The 18,304-nt window shown below is 43.7% G+C and overlaps 1 protein-coding gene across 1 annotated transcript in view; it reads right to left on the bottom strand.

Moving 5' to 3' along the window:
* Snupn (snurportin 1) overlaps positions 1–17,369 on the bottom strand; it is a 31,587-nt gene extending 14,218 nt beyond the window's left edge. The window contains exons 1-5 of the mRNA XM_006971546.4: positions 17,272–17,369; positions 10,372–10,534; positions 8,094–8,238; positions 487–591; positions 155–251 (exon numbers count right to left, since the gene is read on the bottom strand). Of these exons, the coding sequence (XP_006971608.1) occupies positions 155–251; positions 487–591; positions 8,094–8,238; positions 10,372–10,529 (505 nt within the window). The 5' untranslated portion in view covers positions 10,530–10,534; positions 17,272–17,369. The remainder of the gene's footprint in view (positions 1–154; positions 252–486; positions 592–8,093; positions 8,239–10,371; positions 10,535–17,271) is intronic.
* Positions 17,370–18,304: the final 935 nt, after the last annotated feature.

The following is an 18,304-nucleotide window of genomic DNA, read 5'->3' as shown; positions in this document are numbered from 1 at the left end:
GTCATGAGGACTTCACAAAAAGCACTTTTACCTACTGAATTGGCTGGCCGGCCCCTGAAGCCTCAGAGATCCTTTGTGATTGAGCCCCAGCACCGAAGGGATAGTGGGGGAGGAAGACGAGAAAACACAGTAAATAGATATCATATGTAGGTACCTTTGGCTGTTGTTGAGTTTCTCCTGTTGCCTCCTGGCAGAAGGGAAGAAAACCTATTGACACAGTAGCCGCTCTTGGTGTAGGCACTGGTTGAGCCCTGTAGGGAGAGAGCTACCATTCTCATTAGGCATTCAGAGGTATCCTTGCCTCTTGCTTCTGCATCTTACAGGGTTGTCATTAGCCCAAAGAGAGGAGCCAAAGACTCTTGCAGCAGGAAAACACTTCGAGGCCAGCTCCAGGCACAGCTGTGTGGCGGATGAAAACAGGAGGCTAACATCCCTTTTATCACATACTAGGCTTGCTGGTGTTAGAGGCAAGAAGCAGTTACTCACCCTGGAGGCCACGATAAGGGCTCTTTTCCCAACAGGACACACAACCACAATCCATTCTTGCCCCAAATCTGAAGGGACGTCAATTAACCACTCAGAAAGCATCAACTGGGAATATAAAAATGGTGTTAAAAAAATCAGCAGGAGTTTATCATTCAAACGTTACAAGAACAAAGCATTAACACCCCACATATATAATACAAATATAACTAAAAGTTGAGGGCAGAGGTATTCCACCCCAGGTGCTCTAAGGAAAGAAGCTGGTCTCGAGCATAACCAAAGATGGCAGGCATTCACTGGTGACTTGGCATCTGCCCTATTATCACTATCTGTATCCTACTTACTCCTCTACCTCAAGGCCTAAAGAGGCTTTTTTTCCTTTCCTTATTTGCCTACTGTCTACTAGCATAACTATCATATTCTGGGTCATGCTCAGACTTGATCATCATTTCCCAAATGGATACGCCACACATTATGATAAAAGATTTTAGGAGGCAAGCCTAGTGGTATAGGCATATAATCTCAGCTACTTGGGAGGCTCGGATGAGAGGACTGCCAAGTTCACAGCTTGTCTGGACAACTTAATGAGACGCTGTTTCAAGTTTTTAAAGCTGGCCTTAACTCACTCTGTAGGTGAAAATGACCCTGAACTTATGAGCCTCTAATTCTACCTCCTGAACGTTAAAACTGCATGTCTGAGCTGTCAGCAGTGGCTCACACCTTTAATCCCAGCACTTGAGAGGCAGAGGCAAGTAGATCTCTGGTCTATAGAGCTAGTTCCAAGACATTCAGGGCTACAAAGAAACCTAGTCTGGGGGACAAGGGAGAATTCCAGCACATTACACACATATGGTACACAGAAACTCATTATAGGCATACACATAGTCACACTTAACAAAATTATTCGAGCATGATTGTCAATATTTGCTGTAAGAGCTATTGAAAACACTTTAAAAGCCAGGTATGGGGCTGGAGAGATGGCACAGAGGTTATGAGCACTGGCTGCTCTTCCAGAAGACCCAGGTTTAATTCCCAGCACCCACATGGCAGTTCACAACTGTCTGTAACTCCAGTTCCAGAGGATCTGACACCCTCACACAGACATACATTAAAAGAATAAATCTTAAAAAAAAAAAAAAAAAGCCAGGTATGGTGGTGCATGCCTTTAATCCCAGCACTGGGGAGCCAGAGGCAGGAGGATCTCTGAGTTTGAGGCAAGCCTGGTCTACAGAGTAAGTTCTAGGACAGCCAGAAATATACACAGAGAAACCCTGTGTTGGGGGAAAAAAAAAAGTGTTTTCACATAAGAACGTTAACAATAAATCAAGCTACTACCTAAGTGTATACCTTAGATATGACCTTATTCTTTTTCTGAATATATTCTAGGACTCTCATAAACAAGACTATTAGGCTTTATTTACAGTGACAATATCCTAACTTCCTGTATCCATGTGATCTACAGTTCTGTTTACAAAGTGTAATCCTGTTCCATATGCCTTAAACTTCCTAGCAACTTTTTTTTCCCCTCTATTTAGGTGTATGGGTATTTATTTGCATGTATCTTTGTGCTTCACATGCATGTCTGGTGCTCAAGGAGGCCAGAAAAGAGTATCAGATCCTTCAGACTGGAGTTACAAACTTGTGAACCATCATGTGTGTGCTAGAAACTGAATTCAGGTCCTCTGGAAGAGCTAGTACTCTTAACTGCTGAGCATTCTCTCCAGTTCCTCTTAGCAATTTTTTTAAAGACATCAAAATCCTATGTATGGCTATCATAAAGGAAATAAAGGGCAATTCTGCTTTGAGCAGTCCACATCTAGATCTTGGTGTGCCACACTCTTTCCTTTAGTTCCTCTCTTTCTGTTAACTCCCACAAGGAAGTCCATGTTAAAAATATCTTTTATAAGAGCTACAGATATGGCTCAGCAGTTAAGAACACTTGTTGCTCTTGTAAAGGACCTAGGTTCAGATTCCAGCACCCACATAGTGGCTCATAACCATCCCCAACTCCAGTTTCAGGGAATCTGATACCCTCTTTTGACCTCCACAGGCACCAGACATGCATGTGGTACACATACATTCATGTAGGCGAAATACTCATGCACACAAAACAATAATAAAATAGTAAAAAAATCTGGTAACTTATGCCGGGCGGTGGTGGTGCACACCTTTAATCTCAGCACTTAGGAGGCAGAGCCAGGCAGATCTCTGTGAGTTCGAGGCCAGCCTGGTCTACAGAACTAGATCCAGGACTACACAGAGAAACCTTGTCTCAAAAACCAAAAAAAAAAAAAAAAAAAAAATCTGGTAACTTTATAAAAATACACGCACGCACGCACGCGCACGCGCACGTGTACACACACACACACATACACACTAATGAATATATATAAAAAACCCACTCTGGGTTAGCAAGATAACTCAGTGGGTAAAGGCAATTGCCACCAAGCCTGATAACCCGAGTTTAGTATCTGGGAATCACACGGTGGAGGGTTAGAACTGACTCCCATGGGTTTTCCATTGACCTTCACACACATCCCATGGCAGATGCATCCTTACACACCTTATCTAAGGCTTCTATTGCTGTGATAAAACACTGTGACCAAAAGGGGTTATTTCACTTGCAATTCCATTAAGTCAGGGCAGGAACCCAAAGCACAGCAAGAACCTGGAGCAGGAACTGATGCAGAAGCCATGGAGGAATGGTGACTACTGGCTTGCTCTGCACAGCTTGTTCAGCTGCTTTCTTTTAGTTATTTTTCTGAGACAGGGTTTCTCTGTGTTACAGACCTGGCTGTCCTAGACCACCTGCCCAGGAGTCACATCACCCACATCAATCATCAATACCATACAGACTCACCTAACAGACCAATCCTATGGAAGCATTTTTCTCAATGAGGAGTCTTTCTTCCCAAATGACCTAGCCTCTGTCAAGTTGATGTAAAAACTAGCCAGCATAAACATGTACACATTCAAATAAATAAATAAAATGTTAAAAACATAAAACTAAAATGCTGCTTCATACTGACTCATCCTGAAATTCCTTTCGGAGGCAAAGTCAATGATCTGGCTTGACCAGAGTGACGCTCTGAAAAGGCGGCTGCAGGGCTGCAGGGGCAGCAGCAGGGAGCTACACATCTAGTCCTCTGCACCACCACTGACGGGGTCCATCCCCAAATCTCAAGAAAAAAACCCAGACAGAGTGGGGCTGGGTACAGAATAGTGGAGAATGCTTGCCTTGTGAATGTTCATGGCATTGTGTTCAATTCTCAACGTTGCAAAAGAAAGATAGAAAAAACAAGAAGGAGAAGGGAGGACGGACAAGGGGAAGGGTAGGAAAATAGGGGGTGGATAAAGTGCTTGCTGTGCAAGTCTGTGGAGAAAAGGCCTCTAAAAGTTGTTCTCTCACCTCCACATGCACACTCATACACACACACACACACAGGTACACACACAAAACACACATACAATAAATGAAATATTCTTTAGCAGAAAGAAAATAAATGGTAAAGGACAGAACATTTTTCTAAAGAGTATAGATAAATGTTTAGTAAGCAGATTAAAAGCTGCCCTAGGTGGGCAGAATATGAGGGGTGTGTGTGTGTGTGTGTGTGTGTGTGTGTGTGTGTGTGTGTGTGATGAAGAAAATGTTCTAGAATTAGCTAGAAGTGATAATGCACACTTGTAATTCTACACTTGGAAGTGGAAGTTTTGAAGGATCTGGAATGCAAGTTCATCCTTGGCTACACAGCAACTTAAAGGCCAGCCTGAGCTACTGAAATAAAACGTGATCTACCAGAACAAAATAGTAAGAACTTATTGCTGGGACTAGAGAGATGGCTTGGTAGTTAAGAATGCTTGTTGCTCTTCCACAGAAAGAGAGTCCAAGTCCCAACAGCTCACAACAACCTGTAACTCCAGCTTCAGATGATCAGACGCCCTCTTTTGGCATCTGTGGTCACTCCCCATATGTATACATACATGCATGCATGCATGTACAAGCACACAGACACACAAATGCAAATAAATAAATAATAAATCTTAAAAACAGAGACACTACTTCTAAAGACAACACAGTCTTGGTTGTAAGATAATAGAAAAGTCAACTTGGAACTCAACTGAAAGCTTCCTCCCTTTTGGCTAGCTTTACAGAGTGCTGGGAGAGAAGAGACATCAGTGGTCTCACCAAGCTGTGCAAGAGAAATTTATGGCCCTGCCCAGTACATGCAAGGAGTCGTCTAGAGTAAACCAAACTCAATCATACAGGGTGGAATCCCCTCCCCCTTCTGAAAATTTATAAAAGCCCAAATATTCTATTTGTTTTGGGGATTTCTCTTCTAAAGGAACTCTCTCCTTCAGGTCCCCATCATATTGTCCATGATGGCTAATCTATCTCACTCTTTTACTTAAAGCTAATTGGTTAATGAATTTTCTTTCCAGGTTTGGATTTTTGTTCATTTAGTTTTTTTGTTGTTTGTTTGAGACAGAGTTTCACTCTGCAAACCTGGCTGGTCTATAACTAGATATGAAAACTACACTGGCATCTCTGCTTCCCAAATACTGGGATCAAATGAGTGTACTACATATCTGTTTCCTTTCCAGGTTTTAAAGGGAAGCCTCTCTTTCCCTGTAAGGACTGGTCATGCTGCCTCTGATATGACAGACTGTCCTTTTGATGCTTTCCAACCTCAAGGTCCAGTCATGGCCCCCAGAGTTTCCAGTCTCTCTTTTCTAATAAAGCTCATTTCTGAAGGGTCTCAGCTTCTTCTTCTACCAAACCTGCTGTTCTTCATTTCTTCCAAACACCTGCAATACCAACCTGCCAGGGAGACCTGCCCTTTTGTGCAATAGCAGCATGACTGTTGGGAGTGACCAACCTGATCGAATGGGAAGTGTGGTCTACAGGAGGGAGACTGTATATGAAATGTGAACCTCAGTCAAAGACCAACGGCTGCAGAAGTCATAGGCTCTAGGGAAGGGACTTACTATTCTTTTTATTTTATTTTGTTTTTTTCAAGACGGGGTTTCTCTGTGTTGTTTTGGTGCCTGTCTTGGACCTTACTCTGTAAACCAGCCTAGCCTCGAACTCACAGAGATCTGCCTGGCTCTGCTTCCCGAGTACTGGGATTAAAGGCATGTGCCACTACCGCCCAGCAAAGTGTTTTTATTTTTATTTACTTATTTATTTAATTAGGTTTTTTTTTTTTTTTTTTTTTTTTGAGACAGGATTTCTCTGTGTAGCTTTGCGCCTTTCCTGGATCTCGCTCTATAGACCAGGCTGGCCTCGAACTCACAGAGATCCGCCTGGCTCTGCCTCCCAAGTGCTGAGATTAAAGGCGTGCACCACCACTGCCCGGTTCCCCTCCACCCTTTCTTATACCTCTCCCACCCCTTCAACTCCTCTCCTCCCTACAAATCCTTTCTCCAAATTTATGTCTTTTTGTTTTGTGACCCGCTGCCTTTAACCAGGGTCTAGATTTGGACTATGCGTCTGAGCCCGAAGGGCTCACTAGTGGGTATGTACTGGAGACACTGACTCCCTCCTCCCAGAGTCTACCCACAGCCTCTATTTCAGCAGGGAGGGGTAGGCCAGTCTTTTATAGGCCCAGTGCAAGAAACTGCAGCTGCCATGAGTTCATGACTGTAATGGTTATATCATGCCCATAAGATGAGGAAGACAGCATTTCATACATAGCCCTTCTCCATCGCTTCTGTTCTTCCATTCTTTCTGTTTTCTCTTCTAAAATGTTCCCTAAGCCTTAGAGGGGAAGGTATAAATGTCAATTTTAGGACTGAACATTCAGCTGTCACTTATTCTCAGCACCTTAAACAGCCAACCATCATTCTCTTCAAAAAGAGGCTTCTCTGATTAAGACTAAAAGAGGTTGCCAGGAATGGTGGCACACACCTTTAATCCCAGCACTCAGGAGACAGAGGCAAGTGGATCTCTGAGTTCGAAGTCAGCCTGGTCTACATACTGAGCTCCAAGACAGCCAAGGCTACACAGAAAAACCCTGTTTCAAAAATAAACAAAGAATTTTCAAGGCAAGAGTGTTACATGCCTTTAATCCTCAGGCTTGGGAGACAGAGGTAGGTGGATCTCTCAGTTTGAGGAAAGCCTGGTTTACAGAGCAAGTTCCAGAATAGCTAGGGCTACACAGAGCAACCTTATCTCTAAAAACAAAAAGATAAAAATAAAAAATAAGAGTACAGGAGTTATTTATGAAAAACAAAAAAATAAAAATAAAAAATAACAGTATAGGGACTATTTATGATCCGTGTCTATCACACAGCAAAGCCTGATTACATATAACAAGTTTTTCATTTTTCTTGAACAGAACTAAATTGTATGAGGCAGAAGAATCATGGGCTCAAGGCCAACTTGAGCTACATAGCCAAACCTTGTCGAAAATAAACAAAAACTGAAGTATACATTGTCACAGAAGGTATTATCTGTACTATATTTGGCCGGGAGAAACAGATAGATGGGTATTCCCAAGAAGTGTATTTTAAAGGCAAGAGGATTCTATAAAGTAGTATATTATAGCAGGGAAGACCCTGGCTTTAACTCAGACCTACAACCTTTCTTCTTCTGGAACACAGGACTGCCTCTTTCCCATTTCCCCTGTAGCACTGCCAGCATTTAATTGAGTGTGACAAAGTGACTGGTTGTTTCACTGTTCAGCATTACCTTGGTCAACTGGATGTCCTACACAGGATCTCTTTATTTAAGGACTGATGTACTTCCTTCTGCCTTCTGCCACCCCAATGTACAATGCCAAGACCGCCAAGACTGGCCTCCTACCACTCTAGCTGGGAAAGACCACCAACCGAGGAAGGGAGGAGGACACTGGGAGTGTGAGCAGGGCCATCCAAACCAACTGTGCATGACTATTCAAAAAAAAGGAAGGCCAGGAATGATAAGAGCATGCCTATAATTACAGCAAAGGGACTACTTGCTGTAAGTTCAAGGCCAGCCTGGTCTACATAGTAATTCCAGGCCAGCCAGGGCTACAAAGAAAGGCCTTATCTCAAAACGAAACGAAACAAAAAAACAAAAGACAAGGAGGCTGGGGTTTTAGTTCAATAATGACAGAACATTTGCCTAGCATATACAAAGCCCTGGGTTATAGTCCCTGCCAGAAGAATGAGGATGATGAAGATGTGGGATCTGTTACTAGAGTAGTAGCTCAGAAGCTTTCTGTATGAGCTGGCAGCCTCTGGTTAATGGCATGGGCTAGATGGGCTAGTAACTCTAAGTCACTATCCACAGGCTTCATCAGTGGTTTTGGTTTTGATTTTGTCTTAAGACAGTCTTTCTATATAGCCTGGCTATCCTAGAACTCACTATGTAGATCAGGCTGGCCTCGAACTCATAGAAATCCACATGCCTCTACCTCCCAAGTGCTGGACTAAAGGCGTGTACCACCACATCCAGCTTCATCAGGGCTTCCAATCAGCCAGCAGAGCTCTAAGCCAGCTCTGTTACCATCATTCTCTCTACAAATACACAGCAATTAGCTTTGCCCATCCTCTTTTTATAGCAGCATTTCATTTATTTTGGTGGGTTTTGACTGCATGTGGAGGGTGCAAAACTCTAGACCACTTACTTGATTAGCATAGCGTTTTGGTAACTGCTTGCCAGGGTCAATGTCCATTTCCTCTTCATCTTTCTTATCTTCTTCCCCACCCTCCATCCCTGTCCAGTCATCTTCAGCCAGTCTTCTGGCATGGTTCACATAATCCAACCGCTTGCTGGAGGAGAAAAAGATAAGGTCAGGTCTACACATCTATACAAAGATATCCCACAATGTTCAGATGTCATTCAATTCAAGGATGACAAATTTGGAAGCAACTAAGGGATTCTGGTAAGGGCAAAAAATAATGAAATTTCCTTTACAAGGTTAAACTAGTGACTGTCTCCTCATAGCTCCTAATCAGGGAACTCACTCTGTACACATTCAGCTTTCCTTGGTTTCTTAAGAATGTTCAAAGTAGGGGCTGGAGAGATGGCTCAGGGGTTGGGAGTGAGGCTGCTCTTCCAGAGGACCCGGGTTCAATCCCCAGAGCCCACATGGCAGCTCACAGCTGTCTACAACTCCAACAGCTGACACCCTCACACAGACATACATGCAGACAGGGCACGAGTGCACATAAAATAAAAATAAAAACATTAGTAAGAAAAAGTTCACAGCAAAAAATTAATTCTTAAAGGAATTTCCAAGACTCACTAGCTGAATAAGATGAACCCACATTACCCCATTACATTCCATATGAGAAATAACATTTCCTGCCTGGCAGACTCATCAAAAGCCCCAGAGATGGGAAGGACGAAACACATTAAATGCAGTGAGAAGTCCAAAACAAGAGAATCTTCTGGGGCTTTCCACTTCAGATGTCATGCTGATCAAACAAACACCCCAAAACTCAGGCTTTTCTTGTTTGACTTTCAAAAGAAACTACCTGGCCTAAGACTTGGTGTCTTTGCTGGTGTAGTAATACACATCTTTGATAGTATTTCTATTGCTGTGAAGAGACACCATGACTACAGCAACTCTTACAAAGGAAAACATTTAATTAGGTAGCTTACAGTTAAGAGGTTTAGTCCATTATCATCAGGGCAGGACATGACCCTGTACAGGCTGACATGGTGCTGGAGAGCTAGCTAAGAGTTCTTTATCTTGTGCAGGCAACAGAAAGTAATCTGTCTCACTGAGCATGGCTTGAGCATATATGAGACCTCACAGCATGCCTCCACAGTGACAGACTTCCTCCAACAAGACCACACCCACTCCCACAAGGCACGCCTCCTAATAGTACCACTTCCTTTGGGGGCCACTTTCTTTCACCCCACTATATCCATGTATGTTGTGCCACATGAATGTGTTCCTTACTTAAAAATAATAAATTACTGGAGGGGAAACAGGAGGAAGGGAGGGAGGGGGACTGTGCTTGGTATGTAAAATGAAGAAAAAAAGAAAAGAAAAGAATAAATCACAACTGAAAACTGGGAAGGAGCCAGGCAGTGTTGGCACACACCTTTGATTCCAGCACTCGGGAGGCAGAGGCAGTAGATCCCTGTGAGATTGAGGCCAGCCTGGTCTACAGAGAGAGTTCCAGGACAGCCAGGCTACACAGAGAAACCCTGTCTTGAGAAATCAAAAAAAGAAAACAGGGAAAGAAAAGAGTGAATGGGTTATAATCAGCAAACAACTCAGAACCAATCAGGAACTGTCTGTGTTATTCATCTACTAACATAGTACTGTGCAAAATACAGACTCTATACAAGTGCTACAGCTGTGGTTAGTTTCTTCTAATTCCCGTTCCTTAATTTCTGACTCCAAAGAGGCCAAAGACTCACCGAGAACAAAAGGATAGGCCTTGCCTTCAGAGAAGGCAGCCTAAAACACACCTATCCTGCTCCTTTCCTGTTTGTTCATCTTGTATTTAGAATTGAGTGTACAGAAAACATTTCCACTGATTCTCTGTAGAATAAACTTGAATTTCCAAGGGCACTATAGAAACATTTGGGCTGAAGGCAGATGAAAAGACCATACCAAGACCATCATCACAGTGAGTAAGAAGCCACACATGAGCAATCCATGGATGTGGGGAGAAGTCTAAACTGCAAAATTCAGTAGTGTTGCCAGGAAAAATAGAATAATTTAACCAAATAACTGAGCTTTTGCTTCAAAAGTTCAGTTTTTCCTTCCTTTTTAATTTTTCTAAAATGTATGGATCAATGACCTGTGACAGAATTTACCCACCCAACCTTGTGGACAGGAAAGAACCTTCTTCTGTGAAGGGGTTCAATAGAGACAAATTTAGTCGTCTGCGAGGATTCACAGCTCCCAGCGTAAAGCAGCCAAGGAGTTCAAGCACCCTTACGATTTCTGTAGCTCCAGCAACTGACGGCGCCGTTCACTTTGCTCCAAGGAACTGTACTTGGACTTGTATTGGGATAGGCGAGGGTGTGGGGCAGCTGTGCTATTCAGTTCTTGAGACACAGAAAAGCTACCAGCTAGGGCTTGACTCAGTTCTTCCATCTTCCCTATAAAGGAAAACATAAAGGAAATGGTTCATTAATGTAGTTCATCTCATGATAATAAGGCAGTTATGATGTAATTTAAAAAAAAAAAAGCTCACTTAACCACAATTAGTTATTTCTGTGGAAGGAGACAAAAAGATAAATGAGTTATATATTAATAATAATAATAATGTTACTTTCCAACAGCACTTCAATAATGGTAAGTTTAATAGCTGAAGGAATAAACCTAGAAACACCAATCATTAAATAAAGTCACTCTTTGATTGACTTTTTTCTGTTTTTCATCACAGTGAGCTATCCCTGACATCCAGTGATATTACTGAGCATCTTAACTTTTTTCCTAAATAGTTCAAAAAAGCTATCACTCGATAACAAATATAACTCTGAGGACATGTTTGTTTGTTTGTTTGTTTGTTTTATTTTTCACCATGTAACCCTTGCTAGCTTCAAATTCACATAAGACCCCTTGCGCCCACCTCTGCCCCCAGGTGCTGGGATTAAAGACATAGTCTAAAAAAAAGTAAAAAGAAAGAAAGGAGAAGACACGCCCTGGGAGTTAGGAATGATAGCTCACTCCTATTAACCCCAATGCTTGGGAAGGTGAAGCAGGCATTCGGACTCAGCCATTCTCAGCGACAGAGGAAGTTTACAGCCAGCCTCTGCTACATGAGATCCTGCTTCAGAAACAAAACCAAGGCCAGGCATGGTCCACACCTCTAATCCCAGCATTCGAGGCAGAGACAGGCAGATCTTTGAGTTTGAAGTCAGCCTCATCTACACAGCAAATTCCAGGACAGCCAGGGCTACACTGAGGAAACCCTGTCTCAAAAAACAAACAAACAAAAAAGAACTAAAAAAATTAACCACCAAATCCAAAAAGACAAACCTCTCCAAATCAATACATGGGTTGATGAAATGGATAGTACTCAAAAGGAGAAACACAGATGGCCAATTAGTATTTTTTCCAGTGTTCAGTGGGGGCCAGTGAGATAGCCCAAAAGGTAAAGGCATTTGCTGCCAAGCCTAAGGACCCGAGTCTGATCCCTAGGATCCACATAGCGAAAGGAGAGAACCAATTCCCAAACGTTGTCCTCTTACCTTCACACACACATTATGGCATGCACGCACACACAAAATAAATACGTGTAATTTTTAAAAAATGTTCAACATCGCTCTTTCGGGTCTTGGCTCCAAGATGACTCATGCCAAAAAGGGCCTCGGCCATATACAGCCGATTCGATATACAAACTGCACCCGGTGCGCGCCCAAAGACAGGCCATTAAGATGATAGTCATTCGGAACACTGTAGAGGCTGCTGCTGTCAGGGACATACCAAAAGCAAGTGTCTTTGACGCTTATGTGCTTCCCAAACTCTATGTCAAGCTGCATTACTGCATGAGCTGTGCTATTCATAGTAAGGTAATCAGGAATCGATCCTGTGAAGCCCGCAAGGACTGAACTTCTCACGATTTAGACCTGCTGGTGCTGCACCATGACCTCCACCAAAGCCCATGTGAAGAGGTGGCTTCATAAAGACAGAAGAAAAAACACCTTGGAAAAATAAAATGGAACTTAAAAAAAATGCTCAACATCCATAGTCATCAGGGAAATGCAGATTAAAACCATTTGAGGTGCTGGAGATATGGCTCAGTAGTTAAGAGCATTTGCTCTTGCAGAGGACCCAGGTTCAGTGGTGCACATTAATGCATGCAGGCAAATGTTCATAAATGTTCATACAAATTAAACAAAATTAATTTAAAAAACGGTGCTATTTTATCTCACCACAGTCAGAATGGCTATCATAAAGAAAACAAATAAATGATGGACAGGATGTGGGGAAATATGAACTTATATTTACTGCTGGTGGGAGTATAGACTAGTTCAGCTATTATGGAAACTAATAGGGATGTTTCTTAAAAAGTTAAAAATAGAACTACAATATGACCTAGCAATACCACTTGTACTGCCTAGTTTTATGTCAACTATGATAAAAGCTACAGTAATTTTAGAAAAAAGAACCTCAATTAAGAAAATGTCCCATGGAGCTGGAGAGATGGCTCAGCAGTTAAGAGCACTGGCTATTCTTCCGGAGGACCTGGATTCAATTTCCAGCACCCACATGGCAGCTCACAACAGCTTGTAACTCCAGTTGCAGGGTTTGATGCATTATGACTTCCAAGGGCTCCTGCACTCAATTGGTATACAAGCATACACTTAGGCACACATACCCCCCCAAATATAAATATTTAAAATGTAAATAAATAAAAACTTAAAAAAGAAAAAATGCCCCCCAAAGCCAGGTGTGGTGACACACATGGCTTTAATTTCAGCACTTGGGAGGCAGAAGCAGGTGGATTTCTGCAGTGGGATGTCTTTCTGCATGCTGTGCATATGTGTTGCTTTCACTGGTTGATAAATAAAACTGTTTGGCCAATGGTGAGGCAGAATAAGTTTAGGTGGTACTTTGAAAATGGAGATGAAGTAGGGTGGAGTTGGGGCAGATACAATCCAGTCTTCCAAGGAACAAGATATTAGAGAACCAGTAGCCACAGCCCACATGGTGATGCATAGATTAATAGAAATGGGGTAATTTAAATGTACAAGCTAGCTAGTAATGAGCCTGAGCCATCAGTCAAACATTTATAGTTAATATAAGCCTCTGAGTGATTATTTGGAAATGGCTGTGGGATGGGGCAGGACAGAGAAAAGACTCTGGTTGGTTACAGATCTCTGTGAGTTGGAGGCCAGCCTAGTCTACACAGAGAGTTCCAGAACAGCTAGGGCTACATAGAGACCATCTCAAAAAAAGGAAAAGAAAATTCCCCCACCAGACTGGCCTGTAAACAGCTTGTGGTACATTTTCATGATTGATGATTGATATGGGAAGATCTAGTTCACTGTGGGCAGTGCCACCTCTGGGCAGGTGGTCCTGGGTGCTATAAGAAAGCAAGCCGAGTAAGCCATGAAAAGCAAGCCAGTAAGGAAACTTCCTCCATGGCCTGGAGGCATCAGTTTCTGCCTCTTGCCCTGCTTGAGTTCTTGCCCTGACTTCCTCAGTGATGGACTATTACCTGGAATTGTAAACTCTTTTCTCCTTAAGTTGCTTTTGGTCGTAATGTTTTATCATAGAAATAAAAAGCTAGGGACTGGAGAGATAGCTCAGAGGTTAAGAGCATTCATTGGCTGCTGTTCTTCCAGAGGTCCTGAGTTCAATTCCCAGCAACCACATGGTGGCTCACAAGCATCTATAATGAAATCTGGTGCCCTCTTCTGGCTTGCTGGCACACATGTGGGCAGAACATTATATGCATAATAAATAAATAAAACTTAAAAAAAAGAAAGAAAACGCTAAGACACCATTTCTGGGTATATACTCAAAGGTCTCTATGTCCTACCATAGAGAAACATGCACATCCAAGTTTATTGCTGCATTAGTCACAAGAGCAAGGAAATGGAACCAGCTTAGATAGTCAACAGAAGAGATAATGAAAATATTGCATACAATAGCCAGGTGTGGCACATCTTTAATCCCATCACTTGGGAAACAGGACAGACAGATCTCTGTGAGTTCCAGTCCAGCCAGGGCTAACATGAGACCCTGTCTCAAAAGGGAAGGAGATGGGAAGGGAAGAACGAGGAGAGGAGAGGAGAGGAGAGGAGAGGAGGGGAGGGGAGGGGAGGGGAGGGGAGGGGAGGGGAGGGGAGGGGAGGGGAGGGGAGGGGAGGGGAGGGGAGAGGAGAGGCATACATGTTCATACATATTCAGCTATAAAGGTTGAAAACTGAAGGAAAATGGATAGATCTATAAAACATAATTTTAAGTGAGGCAATGAAGACTTAGAAAGATAGAAATTGCATGTTTTCTCTCATATGTGGATCCTAACTTTCAATGTTTGTATATAAGTAAATAAAAGGGTATGAAGGTGGGTATAGGTAATTGAACTAGATAAGAGCTCACAAGAGGGAAGCAAGATGCGTTGGAAAAGGTATTGGGGGAGGCTACAAAGATGGCTCAGCAGTTAAGAGCACTGGCTGCACGTGGAGCCTGGTGATGCATACCTTTGATCCCAGCACTTAGCAGGCAGAGTTCAAGGACAGCCTGGTCTACAAAGTGAGTTTTAAGAGAGACAGGCCCTGTCTCAAAAAACAAACATAGATATATACAAACAAAACACTCATACAAGCCGGGCAATGGTGGCACACGCCTTTAATCCCAGCACTCGGAAGGCAGAGGCAGGCGGATCTCTGTGAGTTCGAGGCTAGCCTGGTCTACAGAGTAAGTCCAGGAGGGGTGCAAAGCTACACAGAGAAACCCTGCCTCGGAAAAATAAAAATAAAAATTAGTATTTTTATTTTTATTTTTGGTTTTTCGAGACAGGGTTTCTCTGTGTAGCTATGTGCCTTTCCTGGAATTCACTTGGTAGATCAGGCTGGCCTCGAACTCACAGAGATCCGCCTGGCTCTGCCTCCCGAGTGCTGGGATTAAAGGCGTGCGCCACCACTGCCCGGCTAAAATTAGTCTTTTTAAAGGGGGAGAGGACAAAAAAAGAACATATATGACGTGAATGCAGAAAAAAAGGCTAGGAGAAAGATAAAACGGGTGAGATGGGAGGGAAGAGAAACAATACAGACAGATTTTGTCTGAGTATGTCACAATGACACCTAGTTCTTTGTTCATAACAAGTAAATCAATACGCAAATGATAAAACGGTGGTAGCCAGGTGCAGAAGTGCACACCTATAACCACAGCACCCAGGAGGATCACTGCAAGTCTATACAGTGAGTTCCAAGCCAGCTAGGAATACATTAAGGAGGCCCTGTTCCAAAAAAAAAAAAAAAAAACAGTGACGAGTCAGGCCTGTAATCTCATAATTTCAGCTACTCCACAGGGTAAGGGAGGAGAATGACAAGTTAAAGGCCTGGCTGGGCTACAGAATAAGCTCATAACCAGCCTGGGTAACCTGGTAAGACCCTATCTTAGGAAAAAGAAAGGAAAGAAAAGAAAAGAAGAGAAAACCAGGTAGAACCAGGCTGACTAATGCCTAAAATCCCAGCACTAAAGGATGAAGGCAGGAAAGGAGGATCAGTAGTTCAAAGCCAGCCTCAAATACATAGGGAATTCTAGACAAGTATGGCCTATTGAGACCCTGCCTCAAAAAAACAAACAGGCTGTAGAGATGGCTCAAGGGTTAGGAGCACTTGCCATTCCTGCTGAGAAACTGGGTTCAATTCCTAGCACCAATATAGTAGCTCACAATGAATCTGACGCCCTCTTCTGGCCTCTCCAGGCAAGCACATGGTGCACATACATATGGTTAGTCACATAAATAATACATAAATCTTTTTAAAAGGGGGGTAGCTGGAATTATAGCTCAATAGAGAAGTGTTTCCATTGCATGTGAAATGCTCCTGGTTCAATTCCCAGTCCTTCAATCCAGTCAATGTAGGCTAAGCAGCTGGCTTTGTAGCTCCGCATCAGTGTTTGGTTTTGATCGGCAGGGAGAGTGGAGTAAGGTTAATAAATGTGGATTCACCATTTTAACCATTTCAGTATACAGTTCTGCAGGGGGAATTAACTTTCTAGCTGGCTGTGGTAAGTATGCCCATGTTATCCAAAACCTGAAAGGTTGAGACAGGAGGATTTCATCAAGTTCCAATCAGCCTGAGCTACAGAATGAAACTATCTCATTAAAAGAGAGGAGGGGGAGACAGGATGTAGGGTGGGAGGGTACTGCAGACATGGCTCAGCTCTTAGGTTGGAGTTCTGGCTGCTCTTCCAGAGGTCCTGGGTTCCACATGGTGGCAGTTCCACAAAACCGGAGCCCTCTTTTCCCTCAGCACTGCACCCATGTGGTGCACAGACATGCAGGCAAAACATCTACACACGTTTTCTTCTTTTTACATGTGCATACACGACACATTAAAAAAAAAGGAAAAAAAAAAGAATGAGACTATACCTCAACTGGTATTTACCTAACATGTACCATATCTGCACAGGCCTTGTGTTTGAAATCCAGGAGAAAAAAGAATAAAAAGAAAGAACGAAAGAGCCGGGTGGTGGTGGCGCACGCCTTTAATCCCAGCACTCGGGAGGCAGAGCCAGGCGGATCTCTGTGAGTTCGAGGACAGCCTGGTCTATAGAGCGAGATCCAGGAAAGGAGCAAAGCTACACAGAGAAATCCTGTCTCAGAAAAACCAAAAAAAAGAAAAGAAAAGAAAGGAAGGAAGGAAGACAGAGAGAGAGAGAGAGAGAGAGAGAGAGAGAGAGAGAGAGAGAGAGAGAGAGAGAGAAGAAAACAAGAAAGCTGTAGCTCTACATCCTTAAGACATTAAGGGTGCTTTTTTGTAGAAAATGTGTTAAGTGACATTCTATCAGTGTGAATTTTCGGTGTGTATTAAGGTATTTGTAATACAGCCAGGAGTATTAGATAATTATTGAGCTCCCCTCGTAACGTATCCCACTGAATAGGATGCCACTGAACCCGTCCCTAACGGTACACTAGAGGGTGGCACACGCCGGCAATGGCAGCAAGGCTGAGAAAGGCAACGAACTCCCAAGTGTCAGCCCCACCGGAGCCTCTTCCCTCCAGGCGGCCGCACAACGGCAGAAACATGGCCAAACCCGACACCCTAGACTGGTGGCCCTCTCCAGGTAGCGACTGGAAAGCCAGAGCCCTGGTCCGTCGGAAGAAGTCACGGCTACGTCGGAAGAGGTACCCAGAGCCCAACTCAGGACTTACCGCACCAAGGTGCCAGTCGCGCACGCCGCCGCCGCCTCCACGCACTGACCAATTAGCTGCCCTGGTGGAGCTAGGCCCCGCCCCCACTCGGGATCGCCAACGAAACTTCCGGCCCCGCCCACCGCGGTGCACCGCGGGAGTTGGGTCGCGGCAGGCCATTACTTCCGCCCTGAGCCTGCGGGGGGCCGGGGGTGGGGTTGGTTTACATCCGCCAGGGAGGGCTTTCAGATTTGGCCAAGTGTTTGTTCTGGACTCTGGCTAGATGGTTAGCTATGCGGAGGCCTCATTCCTGAGCACAAAATTATTCCGGGTCCTTTCGCCAACAAAACCGTGACTTCCGAACCGTCAACTCCCCGGGTCTGCCCATGCTCTAGAACTGCGCCGACAGCTTGCTTTGTCTCGCCTGCGCGGTTTTCTGAATAGCTTTCAAGTTTCGAACTAATAAACGTTCTTTCCCCATTCTCCCTTCTAACACTGCGCGGAAAGGGACCCGGCTCGATTCTTGGTAGTTAGCGTTCAGAGAGATCCTAGTCAAACCCATAAACTGAGTTTGCAGCATAAGATTGCTAGGATGTAAAAAACACGATTTGCTACTTACTAAATGCTTACAACGAGCCGCTTTACTTACTTTATTTACTCGTCAGTGAACAGGAGTCCGGAGCCTGGGGATGCTACGCAGCTCAGTAGGGTGTTTTCCTAGCATGCACTAACTCCTATATTCTACCCCCAAAACCACATAAACTTGTAGTGGTACCTCCCTCTAATCCCAGCTTCAGGAGGTGGAAGCAGGACAATCAGAAGTTTAGGTTCATCCTCCACTACACAGCAATCTAGAGGCCAGCCTGGGCTACATGAGACCCACTCTCTTGTTTGTTTGGTTTGGGGTTTTCGTTTTGTTTTGTTTTTCAAGACAGGGTTTCTTTGTGTAACAGTCCCGGCTGTCCTGGAACTTACTATGTAGACCAGGCTGGCCTCAAACTCAAGAGATCCACCTGCCTCTTGTCTCCCAAGTGCTGGAATTAAAGGCGTGCGC

This window comes from Peromyscus maniculatus, chromosome 7, assembly GCF_049852395.1.
Source record: "Peromyscus maniculatus bairdii isolate BWxNUB_F1_BW_parent chromosome 7, HU_Pman_BW_mat_3.1, whole genome shotgun sequence".
Taxonomy (NCBI): domain Eukaryota; kingdom Metazoa; phylum Chordata; class Mammalia; order Rodentia; family Cricetidae; genus Peromyscus; species Peromyscus maniculatus.
The sequence above is the reverse complement of the archived record's forward strand: the minus strand, read 5'-3'. Positions and strand labels throughout refer to the sequence as shown.